Below are 23,132 nucleotides of genomic sequence, written 5' to 3'. Positions count from 1 at the left end.
AGTGTGCAGTAGGCGTGACGAAGGCATTCAAAGTGGAGGTGGGATTGCATCAAGGATCAGCTCTGAGCCCTTTCTTGTTTCCAATGGTAATGGTCAGGTTAACAGATGAAATCAGGCAGGAGTCTCGGACTCTGAAATTCACGGATGACTTTGTGATCTGTAGCGAGAGTAGGGAGCAGGTTGAGGAGAGCCTGGAGAAGTGGAGGCATGCATTAGAGAGAAGAGGAATGGAGGTGGAGAAGGTGGGTTCAAGTACTTGGGGTCAACCATCCAAAGCAGCGGAGAGTGTGGGAGAGAGGTGAAGAACAGAGTACAGGCAGGGTGGAGTGGGTTGAGAAGAGTGTCCGGAGTGATCTGTGACAGAAAGGTTCCAGCAAGAGTGAAGGGGAAGGTCTACAGGACGGTAGTGAGACCAGCTATGTTGTACAGTTTAGAGGCTGTGGCACTGACAAAAAGGCAGGTGGCTGAACTGGAGATTCAGCCAACTGAGATTTTCATTGGGAGTGACAAGGATGGACAGGATAAACAATGAGTACATTAGAGGGACAGCTCAGGTTGGACAGTTTGGTGGAAAGTGAGAGGCGCGAGATTGAGATGGTTTGGACGTGTGTAGGAGAGATGAGTGTTTAATTGGGAAAAGGATGCTGGGGATGGAGTTGCCAGGCAAGAGGAAAAGAGGAAGGCCAAAGGAAAGGTTTATGGATGTGGTGAGGGAGAACATGCAGGCGGTTGGTGTAAGGGAGGAAGAACAGAAGGTATTGGAAGCAGATGATCCACTGTGGCAACCCCTTACGGGAGTAGCCGAAAGAAAAGTAAGTCTTGGCCAGCGAGCCTCTGTTGCCTTCTGTAATAAAAACTCACGCCATGTCGGTGCCCCAGAGCCAGAAAGACTCTGTCTCCCTCCCTAAACCCCTATTGGTGGGTAGGACTCCAACACACACCATGATGAACACAGTCAGCTGAACTGGGCATTATAAATTAAATATCAGTGGAGAGATGACACATTAAGAAACAGCAGAAGATGAAAGGTCTATGGGGTATTGGTTTGGCTGCTGGTGGGGTATTCATGTCATCAGTTATTTAATTATATCATCTGAAGTTTCAAAGAGGGTAGCATGGTGTGAACCGTATTTTGGACCACTATATTACCAGTTTCCTGTGGTTCGATCTGCCCAGTTCCACACACATTATGAAGCAGCAACAATTTTAATGAAATTTCAGTGTCAACACTTTTAATAAGAAACTGATGTTATTGGTTGGTGTATATGCATTATATAACACTGCATACTGCAATGTTTCATGAGAAAAATATTGTCTGAAATTTGTGTCCAAATTTGTGTATCTTATAGAGCAATGTGAGTTAGGGAGCTCACAGTGAATAGAGTGTGTTGTAGAGTGTATTGAGGTTAATTGGCATATATTTGTAGCTAGATATCTAGCTACAAATATACTGTATATTGGACAACTCATGATGATATGGATATCTACAGATGGCATTATGATTTATGGAACAGTTTCCTGAACAAAGTTCAGACATAAGAAACTGGATTCAGCGAAAATATGGGCAGATCATCTCCTTCAAATCGGAACCAGAGGCCACATCTGTTCAAAGACACACACACACACACACACACACACACACACACACACACACACACACACACACACACACACACACACACACACACACACACACACACACACACACACACACACACACACACACTTTCTTAGTCAGGAGAATCATGCTCTGGATTGGATTCAGACTTTGTTCAACGTAGATCATGACCAGATTCTGGCCCTCTTTCAAACCAGATCTGTGTTGCATATTCCGCTATAGCAGGTAGAAAAGAATGGACGTAGTGTCTATGACATCACACCTTTGTTTTCTGAAGAGATGATTTGATGGCTCGATTTTCGGTTTATGCTTGCAGCCATCTTGTTGGGATACGGAGCCAGGAAGTCCAAGTTCGGGCAGTGGAGCAATCTTAGTGTGCTGAGGTGGGCCGAGTGAAAGCACTGGTGTTCCGTTTCAACATTTGGTCATAATGGTTGTCCGCTTGATCTCTGACAGTTTAGGGAGGCTGTAAAAAAATTTGTTGTGTCAAGCAACTACTGCAGGAGATTCGGCCCTTGTCAATTTGCTTGATAAGGTAGCTGTCAGACTATTAAATGCTAAACTCCAACCTAGACAGACAACACTACAATACCTAGCAGAGTGATATCAAAGTGCTGTCTTCCGTGTTCAGGGGAACAAAACAGCTGTTCTCAGGAAGACAACTTTTGCACTCGTTTTGTATGAGGAGAAATACAGAAATGGATATTGTGGTGTGGGGATGGTGTGGTTTGAGCAGCCACACCTGACCTGGGTCTAGGTAACTGGGGCCCAGGATCAGAGTGGCTGCATACCTGTTGCTTGTTGGTTGGTCTAATGAGCAACAGGTAAAACCCCCATCCCTACACACACTCAGGATAGGAGCCCTTGTCATGACACATATCCATCTGCTCCTGGGCTTATTCCAAGCAGCCCACTCTTTACAATAAACTGGTGTGTCTAGAAATCCTGTCATCAGTGTCTCTGTGCTAGAGGTCCCTGAAAACGCCACTTGGGTGGCAGATGGTAGGCAAAACTGCCACAGATATCAAGGCAGAAAACAGTTTTCACCGTCCCTGTCTTCCTCTTCCCCTAATCATCTTCTGCATCCACAGCTGTATCAAAAGCCTTATAATAATTTATCCAAGGACATCATTCAAGAGACTGAAGTGTTCAGTTGACTAAAACATGCATATTATTATACATAAATTATTCCTAACTCAGACAAGTGATTTATCTAAAGTTAAATTAAGTCATATTCTGCTAAAGAAATGGAATGGAATGGAAGTCCCACCTTTCCGTGCCCTTATGGGCCGTCCCGCAGTCAGTCCCTGCTCCCCTACCTGCTTTGCTGTGTTGCTGCACTCCCTCCACCTCCCCTGCATCCACCTTTTGGGCTCTGCTCTGTGACAAGACTCGTCTTTAAAGAGGTACTGCACACTAAAACATTTTTTTTTGAGCTGTAAATTGAAATTTATGGCTGTTCGCTACTGAAACACATCAAACCTCGTCATAATATTGTTTCTTTACAAATTTGATTAAATCAGCATTACAGATAGTTAGGTAGCTCAGCACACCACCTACTGGTTGAAATCAGGGAAAAAGGAGGATGCTGACATCGATCAGCCATTTCAGTTGCTCTCTAAATCACACATTTAAAATAAACGGAAGGAAAAAAATGAGGTTCAAACCTCACCAACCACTCCGCATTGACTCACCATGGGGCGTAATTACTCAATCTAAGCAATTATTTATGGCTGTGTGATGTTAATCATGGAAGTTATTAGGTCTCAAACACAACCAAGCAGAAACAGTGACAAAAATACTGTCTCAATAAAAAAGGTTAGATATAGCACAAGCAAACATGTCCATCAGGCCTCCATCTCAGCATAAAACAGGCTTAGCTGAGGTCAACGCTGTTAAATACTTCCAAGTGGTTTCGTATGAGCGAGCAAGTCGCTCAAATTGTTAATTCCCATAAGACGTGAACACAACATTCGACCTCTGTTGATGAAAACACTAACACACACACACACACACACACACACACACACACACACACACACACACACACACACACACACACACACACAAACATGCACACATGCATATACACACACACACACAAAAATTCCCATGTCTGATATGGGGACGTTATCTCTGTTCTGCCTTAATCAAAGGAGAAAAATGGACCTCCAAAGGGCTGAAAAGAGTGGTAGAAAATAAGGACTGCGCTGGCTTGATGAAATAACAGCAGGGCCGAGTTGAGATTACCCTCAAGGTTTTACTTGAGGGTAATTTTATTACTTTTTAGTCTTCATTGATATTGCAATCTTCTTCTGTGTCATTCTCAAGTGTCAATGCCATGTCTTAAGGCACATTTAAATTATATTTTAGGTAAGGTCACCAATGGTGAAGTAATATCACAAAGTTGGGAATTAAAGGGATTGAAACAAAGAATCACAGAGAGGTAGAAATATTCTAGTGCAGTGGTTCTCAACTGCTGTCGTCTCAGGACCCACATTTTTCCTTCGTCATTAAGTCACAACCCAAATTTCAGAAATTTTTGAACCACTCAAATTTTTGAACCACTCAAATTTATTTCACGAAAAAACCATGCAATAATACACAATGCCTTAAAGCGTGTTAAAAGTGCATAAAACATGCAACTAGGGCTAAAAACCAATAAAATAATAAGGCAGACTTATCTTGAATTACAGGCATAGCCCTATGCTTTTTAAACAAGTTTAAACTGGTGATGCTCATCAAGTTTCAAGAATTTCAATTGAACTGTAGGAATATTGACATAAAAAGGCAGACTTTTCTTTAATTTAATAGAAAGGCAGACTTAACTCGAATTACAGGTATAATGCTTTTAAAAACAAGTTAAACTGGTGATGGTCATCACGTTTTAATTAGATTACCCTATCAGGGGATACATTTAATCTTTATTTAGTTCTCAGGATACATTGAGGGGTGAAACCTCATTTTCAATGATGCCGATATCCCATTATGCAGAAAAAAACCACAAATAACAACAATAAAAAACTAAAATAAGTCAAGACGACAATAAGAACACAAACATCAACATTGGTTCAAACAATTCCTAGTTAAAACAATTACATCTAAAACCATGAGATTTGTCACCATTAGTGTTGCCACAGTTATCAGTGTTACATGTGTTCGGGCATACACCGATTACATTACTTGCCCATGCCCCCCACCGTTGTTTTTCTTTTTTTTTTTTTTTTATAGAAACGAAACTCATTTCATTAATTTTTGCGTATCAGCACCGACGTTCATCAAATGAAAAAAAAAAATAATTTGTAAAATACTAAGCGTGTTATTAATACTTAGTCGGACGCTACAAAACTGAAAATGAAAGTGTATGCTTGTGTGCGCAGCAGAGTCACAGCACAGTCTGCTTATCATGGGAGGAGAGGAGAGAAGGCTATAGGAGACCTTAGATCAGGCATAGACCTGTCTCCCTCCATCCATAATTAGTACTGGTGCATAGCGGGGACACTCCGTGTGACCCGCACCCCTCCACCCGTTGAAAATGTCCAGTGTTACCAGTAACACCAGTGTTGTCATGAGTTTATTAACCGGTGGGGGAAATTCCTCAACATGGCATCCCTAGTAACCACATTTTTAAAATGTGGATTTTAACAGTATCAAGGAATCAATATTTAAAGTGCATTGTAGGTTATTCCACGAGTCTGGAGCACACAATTTAAAAGCAGTCTTTCCGTGTTTGGAGTTGACCCGCGGAACATCTAGGGTAATCCAGTCCTGAGAGCGGGTTTGATGAGCTCCTGCATTAAGGTGTAATAGTGATGTAATGTCAATTGGTAGTTTTTTTTTTTTTAGGAGTGCTTTATAAATTAACATATCAGTGTTGGTCTCGCAAAGAGAGGGGGCCAGCCAACTTTTTCATAGAGAGTACAATGATGGGTACGGTAGGCATCACCAGTTATAAATGTAAGAGCAGAGTTATACAGTATATAGCGTTTAAGGGCTAAAGGGTTGTAACAGCGGCATGTCTATATATAACATCACCATATTAGAGACAGAAAGTAATACAGTTTCAACAATTATTTTTCTACTAAACATGGGAGAAGCAGGTTCTATTTCGATAAAGAAAGCAAAGTTTTGGCTGCAGCTTTTCAACCAATTTATCAATATTAACTTTAAAAGTGAGTTTATGATCAATCCAGATGCCTAAATATTTATAGTGGGGGACTCTTTCAACAGCTGTACTGAGTAAAGTGCCAATATGAAGTTTGTTTTAATCCATTTCCTTAGCTCTTGTGAATCGCATATATTTAGTATTTTTTAACATTTAATATAAGTTTGAGATCGATAAGTGTCTCTTGAAAAACATTTAAAGAAAGTCGCAAACTGTCAATAGCCTATTGTATAGAGTCAGCCCAACAATGTAATGTTGTGTCACCTGCGCACAGATGGACACTACTGGTATTCAAAGACCGGACAATATCATTGATATAACTTGTAAAAAGGATTGGAAATCAAAATAAAATCAAACCTTTTTTATTGATAAAAATGCAGATTGAACACGACCCGTTTCAAACACTACTGTCTATCAGAGAGATCATTTTGGAACCATCTATAAGCATTAGAGTCACAGCCAATACTAAGCAGTCTGTGTAAGAACAAGGAATGATGAACTGTTTCAACGGCTTTTGATAGGTCGATGAACAGAGCAGCACAATGTGTATTTTTATAAAGTTATAAAATGTATATATTTAATTCATAAAATTAAGGATGTTGCAGAGATGGTGCTGTGGTTAGACCCGAAACCAGATTGGTGAGGGCTCAACACACAAAAAACCGAACTAAAAAAGCCTTGAGTTGATTGTTTACTATAGATTAAAGTATTTTAGACGGACAGGAAAATTTAGAGATGGGACGATAGCTATACAGACCACTATATCCTATTTATGCAATGGAGTAACGTGAGCAACTTTCCACACTTTGGGAATTATACCTGATGAAATGGATAAAAATTAAAGTTAAAAATATGTGCTATATATTCGGAAATCAGCTGGAGAGCTGGAGAAAGAAAGGGTCAAGACTGTCTTCTCCAGTTGCTTTCTCAGAGTCAATGGCAAGAAGTGCTCCAGTAACAAGAGTTACTGTCCCTCAGGAGTGCAAAGATGCAAACTGAGGGACAAGACTTACAGTATGTACAGAGACATCCCAGATCCTGTGCTCCTATTTTTCAAATAGGTGACCACTGAGTTAAAGGTATTTACAAAATGATCCAGTGCTAGATCCATTTCCAGGATTTCTAATGTATTTAAAATGTCACGATGAAAAAGCTCATGTAAGAAGGCCTGCTCATTAAAATTTCTAAAATTTCCATTGACAAAAGAAACAACTCTTGGTTGAACCCTCTTTATTTGTGTATCCCTAATGCAGGCTATGTGACAATGACAAAGAAGCCAGGAGTGAGTGAGTGAGTTCCTGAGGAGCATAAACCAGTCCGTGAGAGCGCAAGAAGACCCTGCACCCCTGAAGCGCACACACATAACCTACCCACACATGCAGGCATGAGACGCATCTGCAAACGCAGAACCCGGGCACCAGGTATGGACCACAGGCCCGGGGCCAGGTCCCATGGCGACAGGCCAACGCCCTGGCAGAACCACCGTGCCAGCAGAGCCCAAATGCCCACCAATGGCCCGCATAAAGGTAAGGCCTGCCATACAGCAACCCACTCGATGCCCCACCTGGCCACAAGCCCCAGAGCGCCTACCCATGTAGCCATGTACTTATGGTGCAGGACACCCTGATGTCAGACCCCCACCCCAACGCCCGCAGACAGCCAGATATGTGACCCCTCTGCCACCGCCGGCACCTGGGGCACCCGTCACTGGGAAGCCAACGACAGCCACCTCCCACACTGCAACCCACACCGACGATGGCGAGCACCAATTAGACTTTGGTCATTAGACTAGATTTTAAAAGCTAGTGTGTTGTCACTGACAGTAATATATGTCATTCCCTGTCATTTACTTCCTGGTGAAATCACCTGTGCTGCCAATTTTATTGGATAGTTGTCCCTTTTGGCAAACCATGGGGCTTTGATGTCACAATGAGTGATTTCACACTCAGGCACTCAGAAGCTTACTATCCATCACGGTCCAACAATAAAAGGAAATCTCAGAAAGATCCAATCAGCTTCAAGCCATGTGCAGCTTTTGGATTGTGTTGATGCTTTAGACCAGTGCAAGTTTTGCCATTATGCCAGCAAAAGGAGAGCAGTTAAAGAAAGAATATGCAATTTTCAGTGACATCTGGACCGACACAGTTGGGGAGAGTACCTTGATCCAATCCAAATATCCCCGCATATAATGAAAGAGAGCAGATTCAGGAACAATGACATTACATGACAAAACACACATAATTTACAAAAACACACGTTGAATGAATTACTATATATATATATATAATTTAACTTAGTGAAAGGTAAAGCTAAAAAGTGGAAGTTTAATGTGAAGTAAGAATTTGCCTTGTGCACTGCCATTCAGAGGAGGAGTTGCCTCCTGGTACAGAAGGGAGTCATTGTAGGTGTCTATTGCAGTGGGTAGGAATGACTTCCTGTAACGGTCCTTATTGCAGCACAGCTGAAGGAGCCTCTGGCTGAAGACACTCTGTTGTCTGAACAGTAGGTTGTGTAGGGGGTGTGCAGTGTTGTCCATTATGCTGAGCAGCTTGTGCAACATCCTTCTCTCCAGAACCCACTCTAGGGCCTCCAAAGCAGTCCCCAGCACAGAGCCAGCCTTCTTTATCAGTTTGTTCAGTTTCTTCCAAGGGTCTCTGGCTCTAATGCTGCTGGCCCAACAGATGACTGCAAAGAAAATTGCACTCGTCACAACAGACTGGTAGAAGATATGCAACATCTTGCTGGACACATTGAAGGACCTGAGCTTCCTTAAGAAGTAGAGTCTGCTCTGTCCCTTCCTGTAGACAGCCTCAATGTTACTTTTCCAGTGCGGTCTGTTGTCCAGATGAACGTCCATGTACCCGTAACCCTCCACTACCTCCACCTCTTCTCCCAGGATGGAAATAATGTTCGGCTTAGCCGTGGTCTTCCTGAAATCCACAACCATCTTCTTGGGTCGCATTTAAGAGGAGGTGGTTTGTGGCAGTTCCGCCTGCTGCACGCCACCCAAGTAGCGCTTTCAGGGCCATCCGGCACAGAGACCGAAGACGAGGGGTTGTAGACACCCGTTTATTGGAGAGAGAAGGCTCCGTGGAATTAGCCAGGAGCAGATCAAACATGTCATGACAGGGCTCCTATCCTGAGTGAGTGTGAGGATGGGGGTTTTAACCTGTAGCTCGTTAGCCCAACCAACAAGCAACAGGTATACAGCCACCCTGATCTTATCACTTTGATCCAGGTCAGGTGTGGCTGCTCAAACAATCCCATCCCCACACACCATACCCTGGACACCTAACTGAGGCCAGGAAGAATTCCTGGCTGAAGCTTACTCTCAGTAAGCTTACTCACCACCACCACCTAGCAGAGAACAAAAATGAACAAAAATGTTTAAAGCAGACTCTGACACAGGGTTACTATACCTAAAATAATGAAAACACTGGGCTCTGAAACAGGGTTCCCATACCATACAAACAAAAGTACAAAAAAAATTAACAGGTCCCCTTCCAGAGGACCTGGTTCCCGGAGCAGCACGGTCGACCGGCCTCCTTCCCCCAGACAGACTGCCCCCTCCTCCCTTCCGGAAGGTAGGGCCTCGGGCTGCTGCGCTGGCTGGTGAAGGCATGGCCGGACGTGGGTGTTGCGGGGACTGCTTGGAGGGGTGGCCTGGCTGCTGGGCTGCTGGATGATCCCGGGGTGGCTGCTGGGCAGAGGAGCTAGCCGCAGACGGTTACCCATCGTGGTTGCTGCAGCTGCTTCTCCCTCGGTCCTCCACTGGACCCCTAGGTCCTGCTGCCAGTCTGGAGAGGGTTGGTGGTGGGGCCACCTGTTGACCTGCTGGTGGCTCCAGGGCGACTTTGGACGGCACCTCTGTGTCCCTTTCCCGTGCCGGAGAGTCCCTGTTCATGTTCCACTGTGGCAGTACCGCCTGCCACACGCCACCCAAGTGGTATTTTCAGGGCCCTCTGGCACAGAGACACAGAAGACAATGGGTTGTAGACACCAGTTTATTGTAGAGAGAAGGCTAGGTGGAATTAGCCAGGAAAAGATCGAACATGTCATGACAGGGCTCCTCTCCTGAGTGAATGTGATGATGGGGATTTTAACCTGTTGCTCATTAACCCAACCAACGAGCAACAGGTATGCAGCAAACCCTGACACAATCACCTAGATCCAGGTCAGGTGTGGCTGCTCATACAATCCCATCCCCACACCACATGGTTGTTTCCACACCATGCCACAAAGCGGTCCACCAGTTCCCTGTACTCAGTCTCTTGTTCACAAGTGATACACCCCACAACTGCAGAGTTCCCCATGACAATCGAGGGAAGAAATGGTTTGCATCTCCACCTCCTTGCTCTCCGTTTGACACCACCCCAGCTCGTGCTGGAGGTAAACAATAGCCACACATCCGTTGGCATAGCAACCCGGCACAACAAAGGTTTAAAGCGCCAGGAGTATAGAGAGAGAGAGAGAGAGAGAGAGAGAGAGAGAGAGAGAGAGAGATAACTTAAGAGTTGCTGTTCTCACCCTGATGTTGTCGAAGGAGGCTTTGTTGGTGACGTCGTAGAGGAGGAGGAGAGCTGTGGAGACAAAATGAAAGTTAATTAGTCATCACTAGTTATGGTGTGGGGTTTGTGTAGAAAGACTAAAAATAAGGTGGGAATACGGCTACAAATACAGTATTAAGATGAAACGTGAGACAGTCGCAGAGATTGGACCGAATTTGTTTTTTACTGTTCTGATCTGTTCTGCCATTACACTTGTGGACATTTCTCCTATAAAAAATAACGATTACACATTGTTTTGAAATGACTGCATCTCAGATATTGGGAGGGCGCATATTGTATATTTGTAGGATTGAAACACACAATGTAAATTGGCATTTGTCTATCAGAGGTCGTTTTTGGGACCATCTATAAACATTAGGGTTGCCAATTAATTATCATGAACATAATTGCGATGAACAATTTAATTGTCTTTTTTGTTCATTTTGTGCCACAATCAAAGTATAAAGTTATAACCATATAATACATGCCGCAGAATACGTATTGCAGAACAGCCATTTACTGACATTGAACATTGGAATGTATTTTGGTAGATTGTTTTTCCTGAACCAAATTGATGGAAACTCACCAAAATCACATTTTATATATTGTAAAATATCTAACATTGGCTGAAAATTCTGCTGAAATTTGTATGGAAACATATGATTATGGAATGTAATGAATTTTCAGCTTAAATAACTGGATCACAATCGGCACCTATTGGAAACATTTGGATAAGTTAAGTAGGTATTTGTATTGTACTTTCTGATAAATATCATGATAAAATCAGTTTTAATAAAACAAACTGTGGGTAATGTTTTTGGTTAATTAACATAGCCAACAGCTTCTCTGACATGGTTCCTTCCTCATAACCAAGGTTCCCTGTAGCATAGGCATAAGTTGGTGAGCTGACCACTAGACACGATCCCCCACCGACTAACTAGCCGAGTGTATCGTTACACCCTTATGCTAGGGTCACACCGCCGGTGACGGGGCTGCAGCGTGAAGCCATGCAGCTCTCGTCTCGTCGCCGTGTGGTCACACCGCCGGCGAAGAGGCTTCTCTGGAGTTTGTGGGCTTGTTGACTCTAAATCGACAGGCTTTTCAAACCTCTCTCCATTTTCATATTTAATACACATTTTATAGATAGATGGTGCCGTGTCTACTTTTTTTTTTATTAAAATGGTGTAGTTTGTTTATTGGCAAAATAAAAAACTTCTTGAAAAAAATTACATAAATAATCTTGCCATCTTGCCCCTTAAAATAACGAATTGTCCTGGTAGAAGAAACATAAATGTTCCTTATTTTATCGATAGTTTAAATGATGTTTTTCATTTAAAATAACAGGAACAATTCAGTGGTCCTAGCGTTCATTTTCCAAGGACCAGCGCAATTGAGTGTATTATCCCTCCTATTGGATATCTCCAAACGCTCTGCGCTGCTCATTTGCATAAAGTTGAAACCTGCTCAACTTTTTATGTTGTCGTGAAGCTGTCAGCTCGTCGCTGCTCCATATCCTGCAACTGTATTAAGCCGAGCTGCGTTTGAAATGCATTGTAGACTGTCGCTTTGCAGCGCCCCTTTCCCCGGGGGTGTGACCGCACCATTATCTGTAACTCCCTGTGTACTGACTGTTTACTCTGTTTGCCAACAAAACATAACTTTATTTCATAATAAATCCATCCAGCCTCCATCCATGTTCTTTCTGGTGTTTTGGTGTTCACCAGTCAACAGTGGACGGCTTATAGACACATTGACTACAACTTGTAATCTTTCTAATCTATTATTTATGATAATATAAGTTATAACAGAGATTAACAGATTAACAGATTTCATGCCCTCAAGATATATTACGTTGCCACAAATTACAGATTTTGTGTCCTGGAATTAATTAATTAGGGCACAAAATTTTGCCTGTTTTCACATCATAACGTGATAATCGCACAGCCTTTTGTTTTCAAAAGGTTGTGCATCATATAGTTCATGTCCTAGTATTTTATAGACCTCGTCTGAGTGCAAATAAAAAAAAAGGAACTTTTATTTTGAAATTAAAAGGTTCTCAGCTCTCAGAAGCATATAGACTTAGTTTGAGTTTTGTCAATCATATTGCAAAAAACCTATTGAACTTTGAAAATTGAGTCATTTCATTTGGCACTGGTAATTTGTAGACAGTCCCCAATACGCCATTGAAATGACACCATTCAAGCAACAGACTCTCAGTTCTGCTGCTGTCTGTGAAGCAGCACCTCATTCCAGGTACGCGATCAGCTGCTCATCCATGAGAGTTCTGGATGAATGTCTGTTGTTTTTATCTCAAATTAATTCATTTGAGGGCACGAAATCTGTCATTTGTTGTAATGCATTATATGTCCAGACCACAAATTAATATTTTGTGTGCACGATTTAGTTAATCGTGGCAACAAAAGTAATTTTCTTCTTTCCCTGTCACCTCCAGGGCTCTGTAATAACATAATCACCACTGTGAAAGTCAGTACTTGGCAAGCAGCGGAAAGTTTAATGGCAGACTATTTACAATTATTATTATTTTTTTTACAAAATCACTGGGTTAACACTGCTTTGTCGTAAACCTAAATATTTTCCTCATTGCCTGTTTATACTCTTCTCATCCTCCCTCTTCTCTTCTTTCATTCTTCACTCCACTCTACCATCATCCATAGACTAGGTAGAATTATTTTAGCTAGTCTGTTCGTGGATTCATTCTTGTAATTGTTTATTTCGACACTCCATACTTTAAGGCTGCATAATGGATTGTAATCACTGCATGGTCTGCCAGACAGTGAGATCTAAGGAAGCGAGAGAGCGAGAGAGAGAGAGAGAGAGAGAGAGAGAGAGAGAGAGAGAGAGAGAGAGAGAGCTGAGATGACAGGATGAGAGTAAGATTAAGGAACAACCAGAAATGGAAGACAGGGAGAAGGGGGGATTGAGAGAAAGAGAGGAGAGAGGGCGGAGGAAGAAGATACCGCCCTAACCTTTTAGTATCTCATATAGACTGTCTCAATCCTCCAAGACTGCGTTTATCGGGCTACCACAGATGTAGAAAGAGAGAATGAAAGAGTGATGAGAGAGAGCGACAGAAAAAGACATACAGTGAGAGATGAGAGGAATACATTTAACCTGAATTACGTGTTACATGTTTTTTGCATGCGCATGTTCGTACAGTACCAGCCACTCAGCATGGCTGCCCCCTGTTAACTGTATATATCCGTTCATTCCATTCAGATAAGCATAGACATGTCACCAGCCTGTCACGGACCAGCCGGCCATTGTAGGCAGCTGCATCTGTATACAACTCATATACCTATGTCCAACATATTTTGATTTTTTTCTTTATTTGGGAGAGAGAATGAAAGATGACAGGAAAAGATGGTTCAAATGGACTTATGTTGCATCACCACATGATGGGGGGAAGGAATATATGAGAAGGCTTCCATCATTCCTCACGCTCTCACCTTTAATGCACAAGTTGAGTGACAGGTGTAATTTCGGTCTGTTCTCCTGCCATTTTGGAGAGGGGAGCGCTCAATCACCGTGGCAACTGATTATTAAACACCCAAGAATCATTTATCCCGAGAAAGCGAGGGCGACAGTTCGCAGATGATGGAGATGAAGTATAGATAAGAGGATTGATAGTAGGAGAAAAAGTTGTATTGCCTGACAACGAGTGAACATTAACTCTGCTAAAGGTTGAGATACAAGCAGCTTAGACAGCATAAACACACCCTTGATTTCAGAAACAAACTCCTCCAAAGTGTCTTTGACGCTGACCTTCTAAGTCTATGCTTATAAGCAGGAGGTAAAAAAACATCTTTGTGTGCGAGTGTGTAAGTGAGTGGGGGACAGATAGGTAGATGACAGCTCGAGGCTGCGCCTACATCAACACCATCCTCGCTGCTTTGTTTTCAACTGCCATTTTCTCCTCTTCTTGTGCATCCGTCTCTTTTCACATCAACCCCTTTCTGTCTTCCCCTGCCATCCTTCGGTTTTTATCGCTTCTCCAGAGCCTTCTCCAAAAATGCCTCTCCTCACATATTTCGCCCTTATTTTTTCCTACTCTTCATAGGAATGTGACACTCCTCCCCCTAGAGGAATGCCATTGTTGGTAATCCAGAGCCATCCTTTAAGGATGAAAGGAGTCCGCGGGAAACCAAAAGGGATTTCGCCTGTTAAAAATCATGAAGTTGGAGGCGAGCTACAACAGAGTGAGCAGCTCACAGGGCAGCGTATATTATGCTTGCCCTGATCACCTCAATTGACCCAAAAAGGAAAAGCAAATGAATCGATCAGAAGTAGCCATACTTTCAAGAAAATAATTTTACTAAAGATGAGATTATGGGTATTCCAAATGTTGAAAAAAAAAGTTGCTGTTTCGAATAGACTTTCGGGACATGCAGTGTAATCCACCAAATGAAGTCAAGGTTATGGATTGACACTTTATAGAATACATCTATAAATGTTTTAATGTATTTCATGTATCTTTCCAAGCTGTCCATTGCCATAGTAAAATATATTGTTATTATAATGTCCCACGAACATTACAATGAATTCAGCGTATTCCAACGGCGTCCAGTCACCAGATATAAAACCAATAGAGCACCTTCAGGATGTGGTGGGACAGGAGATTTGCAGCATTTGCAATAAATCTGCAGCAACTGTGTAATGCTATCATGTCAACATGGACCAGAATCTCTAAGAAATGTTCGTAGGACCTTGTCAAATCCATCCCACAAAGAAGGCTGTTCTGGGGCAAAGGCAGGGTCCTACCCAATACTAGAAAGGTGAGCCTATTAAAGTGGCCACTGAGTGTGTGATGTTCTGACATCTGATCTAATCATCCTGATCTAAATGTAGTTATAATCAAGACTCAAAATAATTTGGTGGCCATTTTGAAAAAGGCCAGGCAAATTTGTGGCTCCTCCATATCTATATCTTTTCGGAACATATAGACCAACATCTGGTCTGACATTTTTTATCGCAAAGTCCCAGTGCTTAACCGCCCTACAAAATTGTTTTGTCAAGCTTGTATTGTTTATGTTTCAACTGTGGTAATTGTCCTCCTCTTTGAAAGGCAATGATGATTAGTTGAATAATCTATACTTTAGATGTTTCTGTGCACCTGGCTTTTGTGGGAATGTTGGCTCAAAATCAACTGGCTTATATATTTTATAGATAGACGGTGGCACGGTGGCATGGTGGCATGGTGCATTGCACTGCTGCCTCACAGCAAGAAGGTCCTGGGTTCGTTTTCCACCTGGGGCGCTGTTGGCACTGTGCTCCGGCAGGTTATCTCCCAATTAGGGGCCTTTCTGTGGGTAGTTTGCATGTTCTCCCCGTGCTTTAATGGGGTTTCCTCCATCTAACCTCAGTAAAGACCCCCACCAAAAACATGCACATATCATCGTCTGACCAGCGACGGTGGATGGACATGGACATATGGAACCAGGTCCCCGGGCGCGTCATTGAATGCTGCCGACTTCTCCTGGCTGACCACCGCAGAGAAAGGACAAGTCAGGATGGGTCAAATGCAGAGGCCACATTTCACCAGCCACCATCCAAGAAGCATGTGCATGAATGTGTGGCGTGTCGTGTGATGATTAAACATTCTTCTAAATAGATAAGTGTTGCAGTCTGTGAGAGCATACACAGTATTCTTGGGCAGACAAAAAGCAGACAATGAAAATGAGCTCCAATGGTCCCAGTAACCCTATGACTTCCCTCTACATTGGAAATCTGTAAGAAGATATTGTCAGACAAAATTCAGCCCTGCCGGAGTTGATTGACTTAATTCGAGTGTGTCAGGGCAGGATCACTCAGTGATTCCTGAGGTACACTGATGTCAACTTTCAGCCTGCAATGGACATGATGAACTTCAATACGGAGTGACCAGATAGAGCGAGAACGAGTGCTCTGGGAAAGGTTTTCATCAAGAATCTTGAGAGGTCTATGGATAGGGAGGTGATATGATACCTTCTCTTTTTATATATTAGATTCATCTTCCGAGTGATATAGCTTATTATATGTTATTGATGTCTTGTGGGGTGCATGTTATCCTACCTTGTGGATCTTGGATGGCTGTAACAAGTGTTTCTTGGCTATTGCATTTCAATTGATTGGCAAGAAATGTACCTGATTTGTCATTGAATTCAAAAAAATTTGCTCTTGTTCGTTGCATGACAAATTGTAGCTTTTGATTGATGATATTATCAATTTGAGATGTAATTGTCCGGATCTCATTTTGGATTTGCTCAGTGGGTGAGTGGGCTTGTTGGGAGTGCAATTCCTTTAGTCACTGTTTGAGTTTATTTTGGCATTCTTGTCCTTTCTTTTTCTTGTGGGTGGAGAATGAACTAATATTACCTCTTAGAACTGCCCTAGCCATTTCCCAGAGTAAGGATGGTGATTTTTCTTTCGAGTCATTCAGAAGGAAGTCCATTCTCTGAAAAATAAATGGTTAAATTATTTATCTGTCAAAAGTGAGGAGTTAAACCGTCACCTGCCGGGAGGGTTCTGTTTAGTTTCATTTATGAGGCTAAAACTAATTGGCCTGTGATCAGAGATTACAAAAGGGTGGATTTCAGGATTAGTGATTCTAGAGAAGCTTTGGTGGGGTGGTGAATAATATGTGTATTCTCTATTATGTTGATTATTTGATTGCCAACAATTGCCAAGAGCAAGATCACTCATATATTGTTTTATAGTGTCTGACGAATGCCAGGATTTGTGATTATTTCTGGTTCGAGAATGGTCTAAACTAGGATCCAGTACTGTGTTGAAGTCCCCCCCCCCCCAAATATAAAAATGGAGTCAGAGAATTCTAAGAGTTTTGAAAACAATATTTATGGCCTCATTGGAGCCATAAATATTAGCTATGGTTAATTTGATGTTCCCTAAAATTACGTCATTATGTAACGCCCTTCTGGGTCTGATATTGTGGTTTTATTTTGACATGGGATACCTTTATTGATCAATATAGAAACACCTCTTTTTTTGATTGGTATGATGCAGAAAACATCTGATTTACCCATTTAGCTTTGTTTAGTTTGAGGTGCTTGGATGCAGTGAGGTGAGTTTCTTGCAGTAGACAGAAGCTGGGGTTCATCCTGGTGAGGTGACTTAAGATTTTGCTACGTTTAGCAGGTGATCTCAAGCCTCTCACATTCCAACCATCAAACTTAATGGATGTCGCTGAGGTTAGTTAGGGGGTGATGGATGTGGATTCGAAGTTTTCCCATGCTGCAGCACAGTGCATCCAAGGCAATAGATATACCACCTTGCCCATGCTTTTCCATAGATAAGTCTGAGTTTTCCTCCTTTTCATTCCTTTTTACTGTCCTAGTATTGCAGCAAGTTTGTAGGGATACATAACTACACAAACAAATGACAAATAGACAAAGATAAACATAGAACATTGCAGAGTTAGACATACGTATAGCGAGAGACTGAATAGAGTGAGAGTGATGGGAGAAGTAGGGAGGGATTATGGAGGTGAGATGATGAGAGAAGTAGGGAGGGGGGGTTAGGAAGGTGAAATGATGAGAGTGAGCAATATTTTAAATACTGACAGCAGATGCCACCCTGGGTGCCCCCTGGGTGCTCACTCTCATCATTTCACCTTCCTAACCCCCCCTCCCTACTTCTCTCATCATCTCACCTCCATAATCCCTCCCTACTTCTCCCATCACTCTCACTCTATTCAGTCTCTCACTATATGTATGTCTAACTCTGCAGTGTTCTATGTTTATCTTTGTCTATTTGTCATTTGTTTGTGTAGTTATGTATCCCTACAAACTTGCTGCAATAATAGGACAGTAAAAAGGAATGAAAAGGATAGCATGCTAATTTCTAGATCTCGCAGTATATAATTACCAGAATTACCAAAACACTTACATAATTATCAGAATAACCAGGGTGTGGTGGCAGGGTCTCGGAATAACAGACCGTCTCTATATAGTTTATCAACAACCAACGATACGCGTTTACACTTCTGCCAGTTCTCCTTCAGGATGGGGTACAGCACCTTCCGTCGGTTGTTGATCTCCCGGGGGAATTGATCCTTCATACCCAGTGTGGTTCCATTCCTTTCGCGATGCCCTTTGTGGTGTGGCGGAGCATCTGTATGTTCATTTTTCAACTGATTTGTGCAGATCACCAATAAAAGAGTGACCAAGGCAACTGTGGTGGGAATCTCTCATTCGCAACACAAACACAAGAACACAACACAGGGAAATCTACATGTTAACGGGTGTGCAACCAGACCAGACTTTCACATAATACACACCAGGTACACCAGCTTGGAGAAGGATGAAGATGCCTGAATTGCGGTGAATAAAATTCGCAAGCTGACCTAAATGGGCTATGGTCAGAAAAAAATTTGTGAGACAGACTACACTCAAGCGCAAATGTTTGCCAAACGCATGGCAGCAATACCCCAGGAATCGTTTTGCCAACTATCCAGCCACTGGGAAATGGCCCAGCTCCACTCCAGCATGTGAGGGGCGGCTCAAGGTCTTCAGCCACAACTATGACTATGATCCTCTGTCCAGCCAATGCAGATCCTGTGGTAGGGGTCACTCAGAACAAGTATGCTGCCAGATCCCAACAGCATACAGAGTGCACAGTCTCCAGCCCCAATACAGCAGCCTACTGTCTGCGTGCAGGGCCAGGAGCCCCTGACTACCTCCGTCCCGGCTTCTGTGCCACTATAGGAACAGAAGAAGATACTGGGTGTTTGTGTCAACCCCATGGATAATAACCCCGAGTATGTCACTACAACTCTTTCCACTTTAGTAGTTGAGACACGCCTTACTTGCCTTTCTGGCCTCAAATGATACTGTAAACCTGGACATGACTAAAGATTTGATGAAAGCACTGCTGAACTACTGTAAATGGATCTTCTTCCATTACAGCTGATGCAGTGAAGAGTGGCAATGCACTGGATTGTACTGTGGTCAAACCAACAAAGGCAGTGCAAGAGACATCAGAAATACATTCAGAAGGTTTTTTTAAGGGCTTTTTGTTGCTTCATTTCCAGCCATAAAGACAAGGCTTTAAGTTGCCCTTGGATGCTGAAACCAACCTGACAAAAATGTATGATTAAATACGGAATAAGTGTTGCTTAGTTTTGAAATAACAAAGAAGTCGATCAATCTATTCTATTCTCTATAACCTTGCTCTTCATTTTTTAATCTCACTGCACATTTTGCTTTAAAAGGTCCCCACTTATACTCCTTTTCAACAAGTTAATATACTGTAGGTCTCTGAGGTCTCCAAAATATGTCTTTGAAGTTTTTTGCTGAAAATACCACTCAGATTATACATTCTAGCCATTCTAGCATGCCTCCATACCCCTCTGTTTCAGTCCTTCTCTTGATGGGCTGTTTCTGTGTCTGTAGCTTTAAATGCAAATGAGCTGCTGCTCCCCACGCCCCACTCCTACATGTCGGACGGGGGCAGAGGTGAAATGGCCAGAAACACTCTGGGGTCATCACCACCCATTCTCTCATTTTACTCCTGTTATTTAGTGTAAGAGTGTTGATAAGATGGAGTTAATCTTACAGACATTCAACTAACAAACTAATACCGTAAACATTTGTGAGGATCCCACAGCAAGCAACGCCATTTTCTAGATAATTACATCTAATAGAGTACCTCAGCTATTAATGTTAATTAGTGCTAAACAGCAAAAGAAACACACAAAACAATATATTTTTAAATACTTACATTTCATTTGTCTGCAGTTCTGTCACAGTTGTGGACATTGCCATCAGAAATAAACGTATCCACTCAGCTCTTCTGTCATCTGATGCTGGGGGTCGATTTAGGGATTTGTGCTGGTCTGTGCAGCCAACAACCGAGCACTTCCTATGCTTAGTTCTTACTTTCAACATAATGCCAGTGGTTCTGGCACGTGCAAGAAAAAAATGGGCCACCTTCGCAAAGGTAGTTCTCAAGCCGTAGGTGTAGATACTCAGATAGGGGGCGGTATCATTCGAATGAGCCCCCAGTTGACTAGCAGGGAAGGTAAATCTGAACGGCTTGTGGAATTGCATGTTTTCTGACAAAGCCAGCTCACAAAAAACTGACTGGGTTGTCTTATTTCACAGTTTGTGTGATAGTAGGCCCAAATGTATGTGCACAAGCACAGAAAAAGTGAGGTCTTCATAAGCGGTGACCTTTAAGAGTTTTGTGTTGAAATATTCTATACTGTCGATCTATTTCTTGTGGGTTCAACCTTTCTCTCTCACCCTTCCCTCAGTTAACCTCCTTGACCAAATTTCTCTCTACCACCTTTTCTCACTCACTCACTCACTCTCTCTCACTACCTCCCCCATCTCACTTGTTCCTATTTGATTCTCTCTCTCTCTCTCTCTCTCTCTCTCTCTCTTGCTCCCATCCCCCACCCTGTGGTGAGGTTCCATGCTGTGCAGTTGACAGCCTCTCAGTATTATTTGGGTTGCTGCAGCGTATGGGGCTGGCAGATTGCACCGGCCTCACTGCAAATACAAACTAATTTGCTTGTAAAATAACTTCCTGTTTTCCCAATTAGGAGATTAATCACAGCCCCGACTAGGCAGCCAAGGCCGGACGAGACAGACATTAAGCTGAGATTGTTGTACAGAGTACCAGGCAAGGCATTGATTTGTGATTCATCAAGTCATAGGTTTAAATCGATTTACTGCTGGGAGAATGAAATTTGTGACAATGGCTGAAACAAGCTCCCACTCAGAATCAGAATCAGAATCAGAAATACTTTAATAATCCCAGGGGGAAATTACTTAAACTCTCATCTAATGCCACAATACCCTTGAGCAGAAGCATCTAAGGCTTAGCTCTGAATGCTCAAATGGCGAAACAGAAACAATAAGTCAGAACTGAACGACACTTATTATACATTTATTCAATGACCAGATTGCAATGATCCAAATGTGAGTCAATGAGTCTTCCCTTAGCTGAATGCTTTGTTAGACATTTGAATAAGGCCTAGGTTGAAAAATGGCCTGTACCAAAGGATTGTTTACCATCTATCTATTAATTTATTTAACTTTATGTTAAGGGTCTCGGGGGGCTATAATCTATTCAATCTGGCTATAGGCGTAAGGCAGGGAGAACCCTTGAATTGGGTGCCAGTCTATCGTAGGGGAATACATGGACGCTGACATACCATTCACAGTGTATTTACAGGCAGTGTATTTATATGTATGTACACTTAGTTCTACTTCGGTGCACAAGAAATAGGATTGTATTCTTCCAAATATATATATTTTGGGGGACTCATGGTTGTAATTGTAATTTTCCAATTGGTGGGTGCTATAGCCCCATTTATAAATCTGATTAGCCCCAGTACAGCCCCCCTAAGCGTTTTTACAACAATTACATTTTTTTTATATTAAAGAAATATATAAAAGTAAGGGTCTGTTCACATTCATACTCTTCACCTTGTCTGCTGCAGCACATGCAGGCTGTGACTCTGTATGGGTGTGTGTGGAGCAGCTAATGCTACGTTCCATTGAAGTTGGAACTCGGAAAAATCCAACCTCGTACGTGGAAAAGAGTAAAGGAACAGCCATTTAAGTTGGAATTCCAGAGCTGATCACTCACACTCGAGTTTACCAAGATAAAAATCTGACATCACTCCAACATAGGTTTTTATTTTGAACGTTGTTTTGAACTAACATGAACAAGAAAAGGGAGCGGATAGCAGCCTTCACCAACAATGACACCAGAACTGGTGGAATGGATAATGAGTGAAACCAGCTGTTTTGAACAAAAAGGTGCAAAACAGAAAGCGCAAACATGGATGCCTACGATCTAAAGAAATCCCACATCCATGTCCATCCATCCCCCATCCACAGCTGACGGAGTGATTATCTGAGTTACCGTAGACTTTCTACCAGCTCGAACCAGTCTGGCCATTCTCTGTTGACCTCTCAAATCAACAAGGCGTTTCCGTCCGCAGAACTGCTGCTCACTGGATATTTTTTGTTTTTCTCACCATTCTGAGTGAAATCTAGAGACGATTTTGCGTGAAATTCTGAGGAGATAAGCAGTAACAAAAGTACTCAAACCAGCCCATCGGGCACCAACACAGTCGAAAACACTGAATCGCACCTTTCCCCATCTAATGGTTGATGTGAACATTAACTAAAACTGCTGACCCATATCTGAATGATTATATGGATTTTACTGCTGCCACACAATTAGCTGATTAGATAAGTAGGTGTAAAGGTGTTCCTAATAAAGTGCTCAGTGAGAGTATATCCAACATATACCGAGGAAGCACACCACATCTTGATCTAAAAGAGCTTAATCGGGTATCCAGAAAAGATTATGGTCCTATACAATGTAAATACTTTATAAGAAACAATTATATTGAGTGCAGGATGTGCGTGAACAAAATTATCCTTGTTTGAACTGAGATCTATATCGTTCTGAAATCTGTGTTGAGCAGGAGTGATACAAAACACTGAGGACTATGAGTAAACCGAACTGAATGATGGATAAAATTCAATTCATGAAGGTTGATTTTAACACATTATCACACTCAAATATACAGTATACAGTAAAGTAAATATACAGTATAGTTTGATTCCTTCTTTATAAGGTGGGGTCGATTGTGAGTTGACAGCCTCACACAGATTCACTTTGAGGAAGTTGTTGAGTCATCTCAGACATCCTGATATTTTCAAGCGTTCTTGATTTTAGTGGCAAAAGATCTTGTGCTTCAAGATATTGTATGTGAGACCAAGTTTGTAGATTGGCGATCAGGAATAACCAATGCGAGTGGGAG

The 23,132-nt window shown here is 42.3% G+C and overlaps 1 protein-coding gene across 1 annotated transcript in view; it reads right to left on the bottom strand.

Annotated features, from left to right (window-relative positions):
- LOC307246021 (ras-related protein Rab-26-like) overlaps positions 1-23,132 on the bottom strand; it is a gene marked incomplete at both ends in the record, with an annotated part of 202,551 nt that overhangs the window by 21,295 nt on the left and 158,124 nt on the right. The window contains one exon of the mRNA XM_080021797.1: positions 10,311-10,363. Within this exon, the coding sequence (XP_079877923.1) occupies positions 10,311-10,363 (53 nt within the window). The remainder of the gene's footprint in view (positions 1-10,310; positions 10,364-23,132) is intronic.

The sequence above is a fragment of the Zeus faber genome (genome assembly GCF_960531495.2).
Source record: "Zeus faber genome assembly, chromosome: 20".
Lineage (NCBI taxonomy): Eukaryota > Metazoa > Chordata > Actinopteri > Zeiformes > Zeidae > Zeus > Zeus faber.
This window is presented reverse-complemented; position numbering and strand designations above follow the sequence as displayed.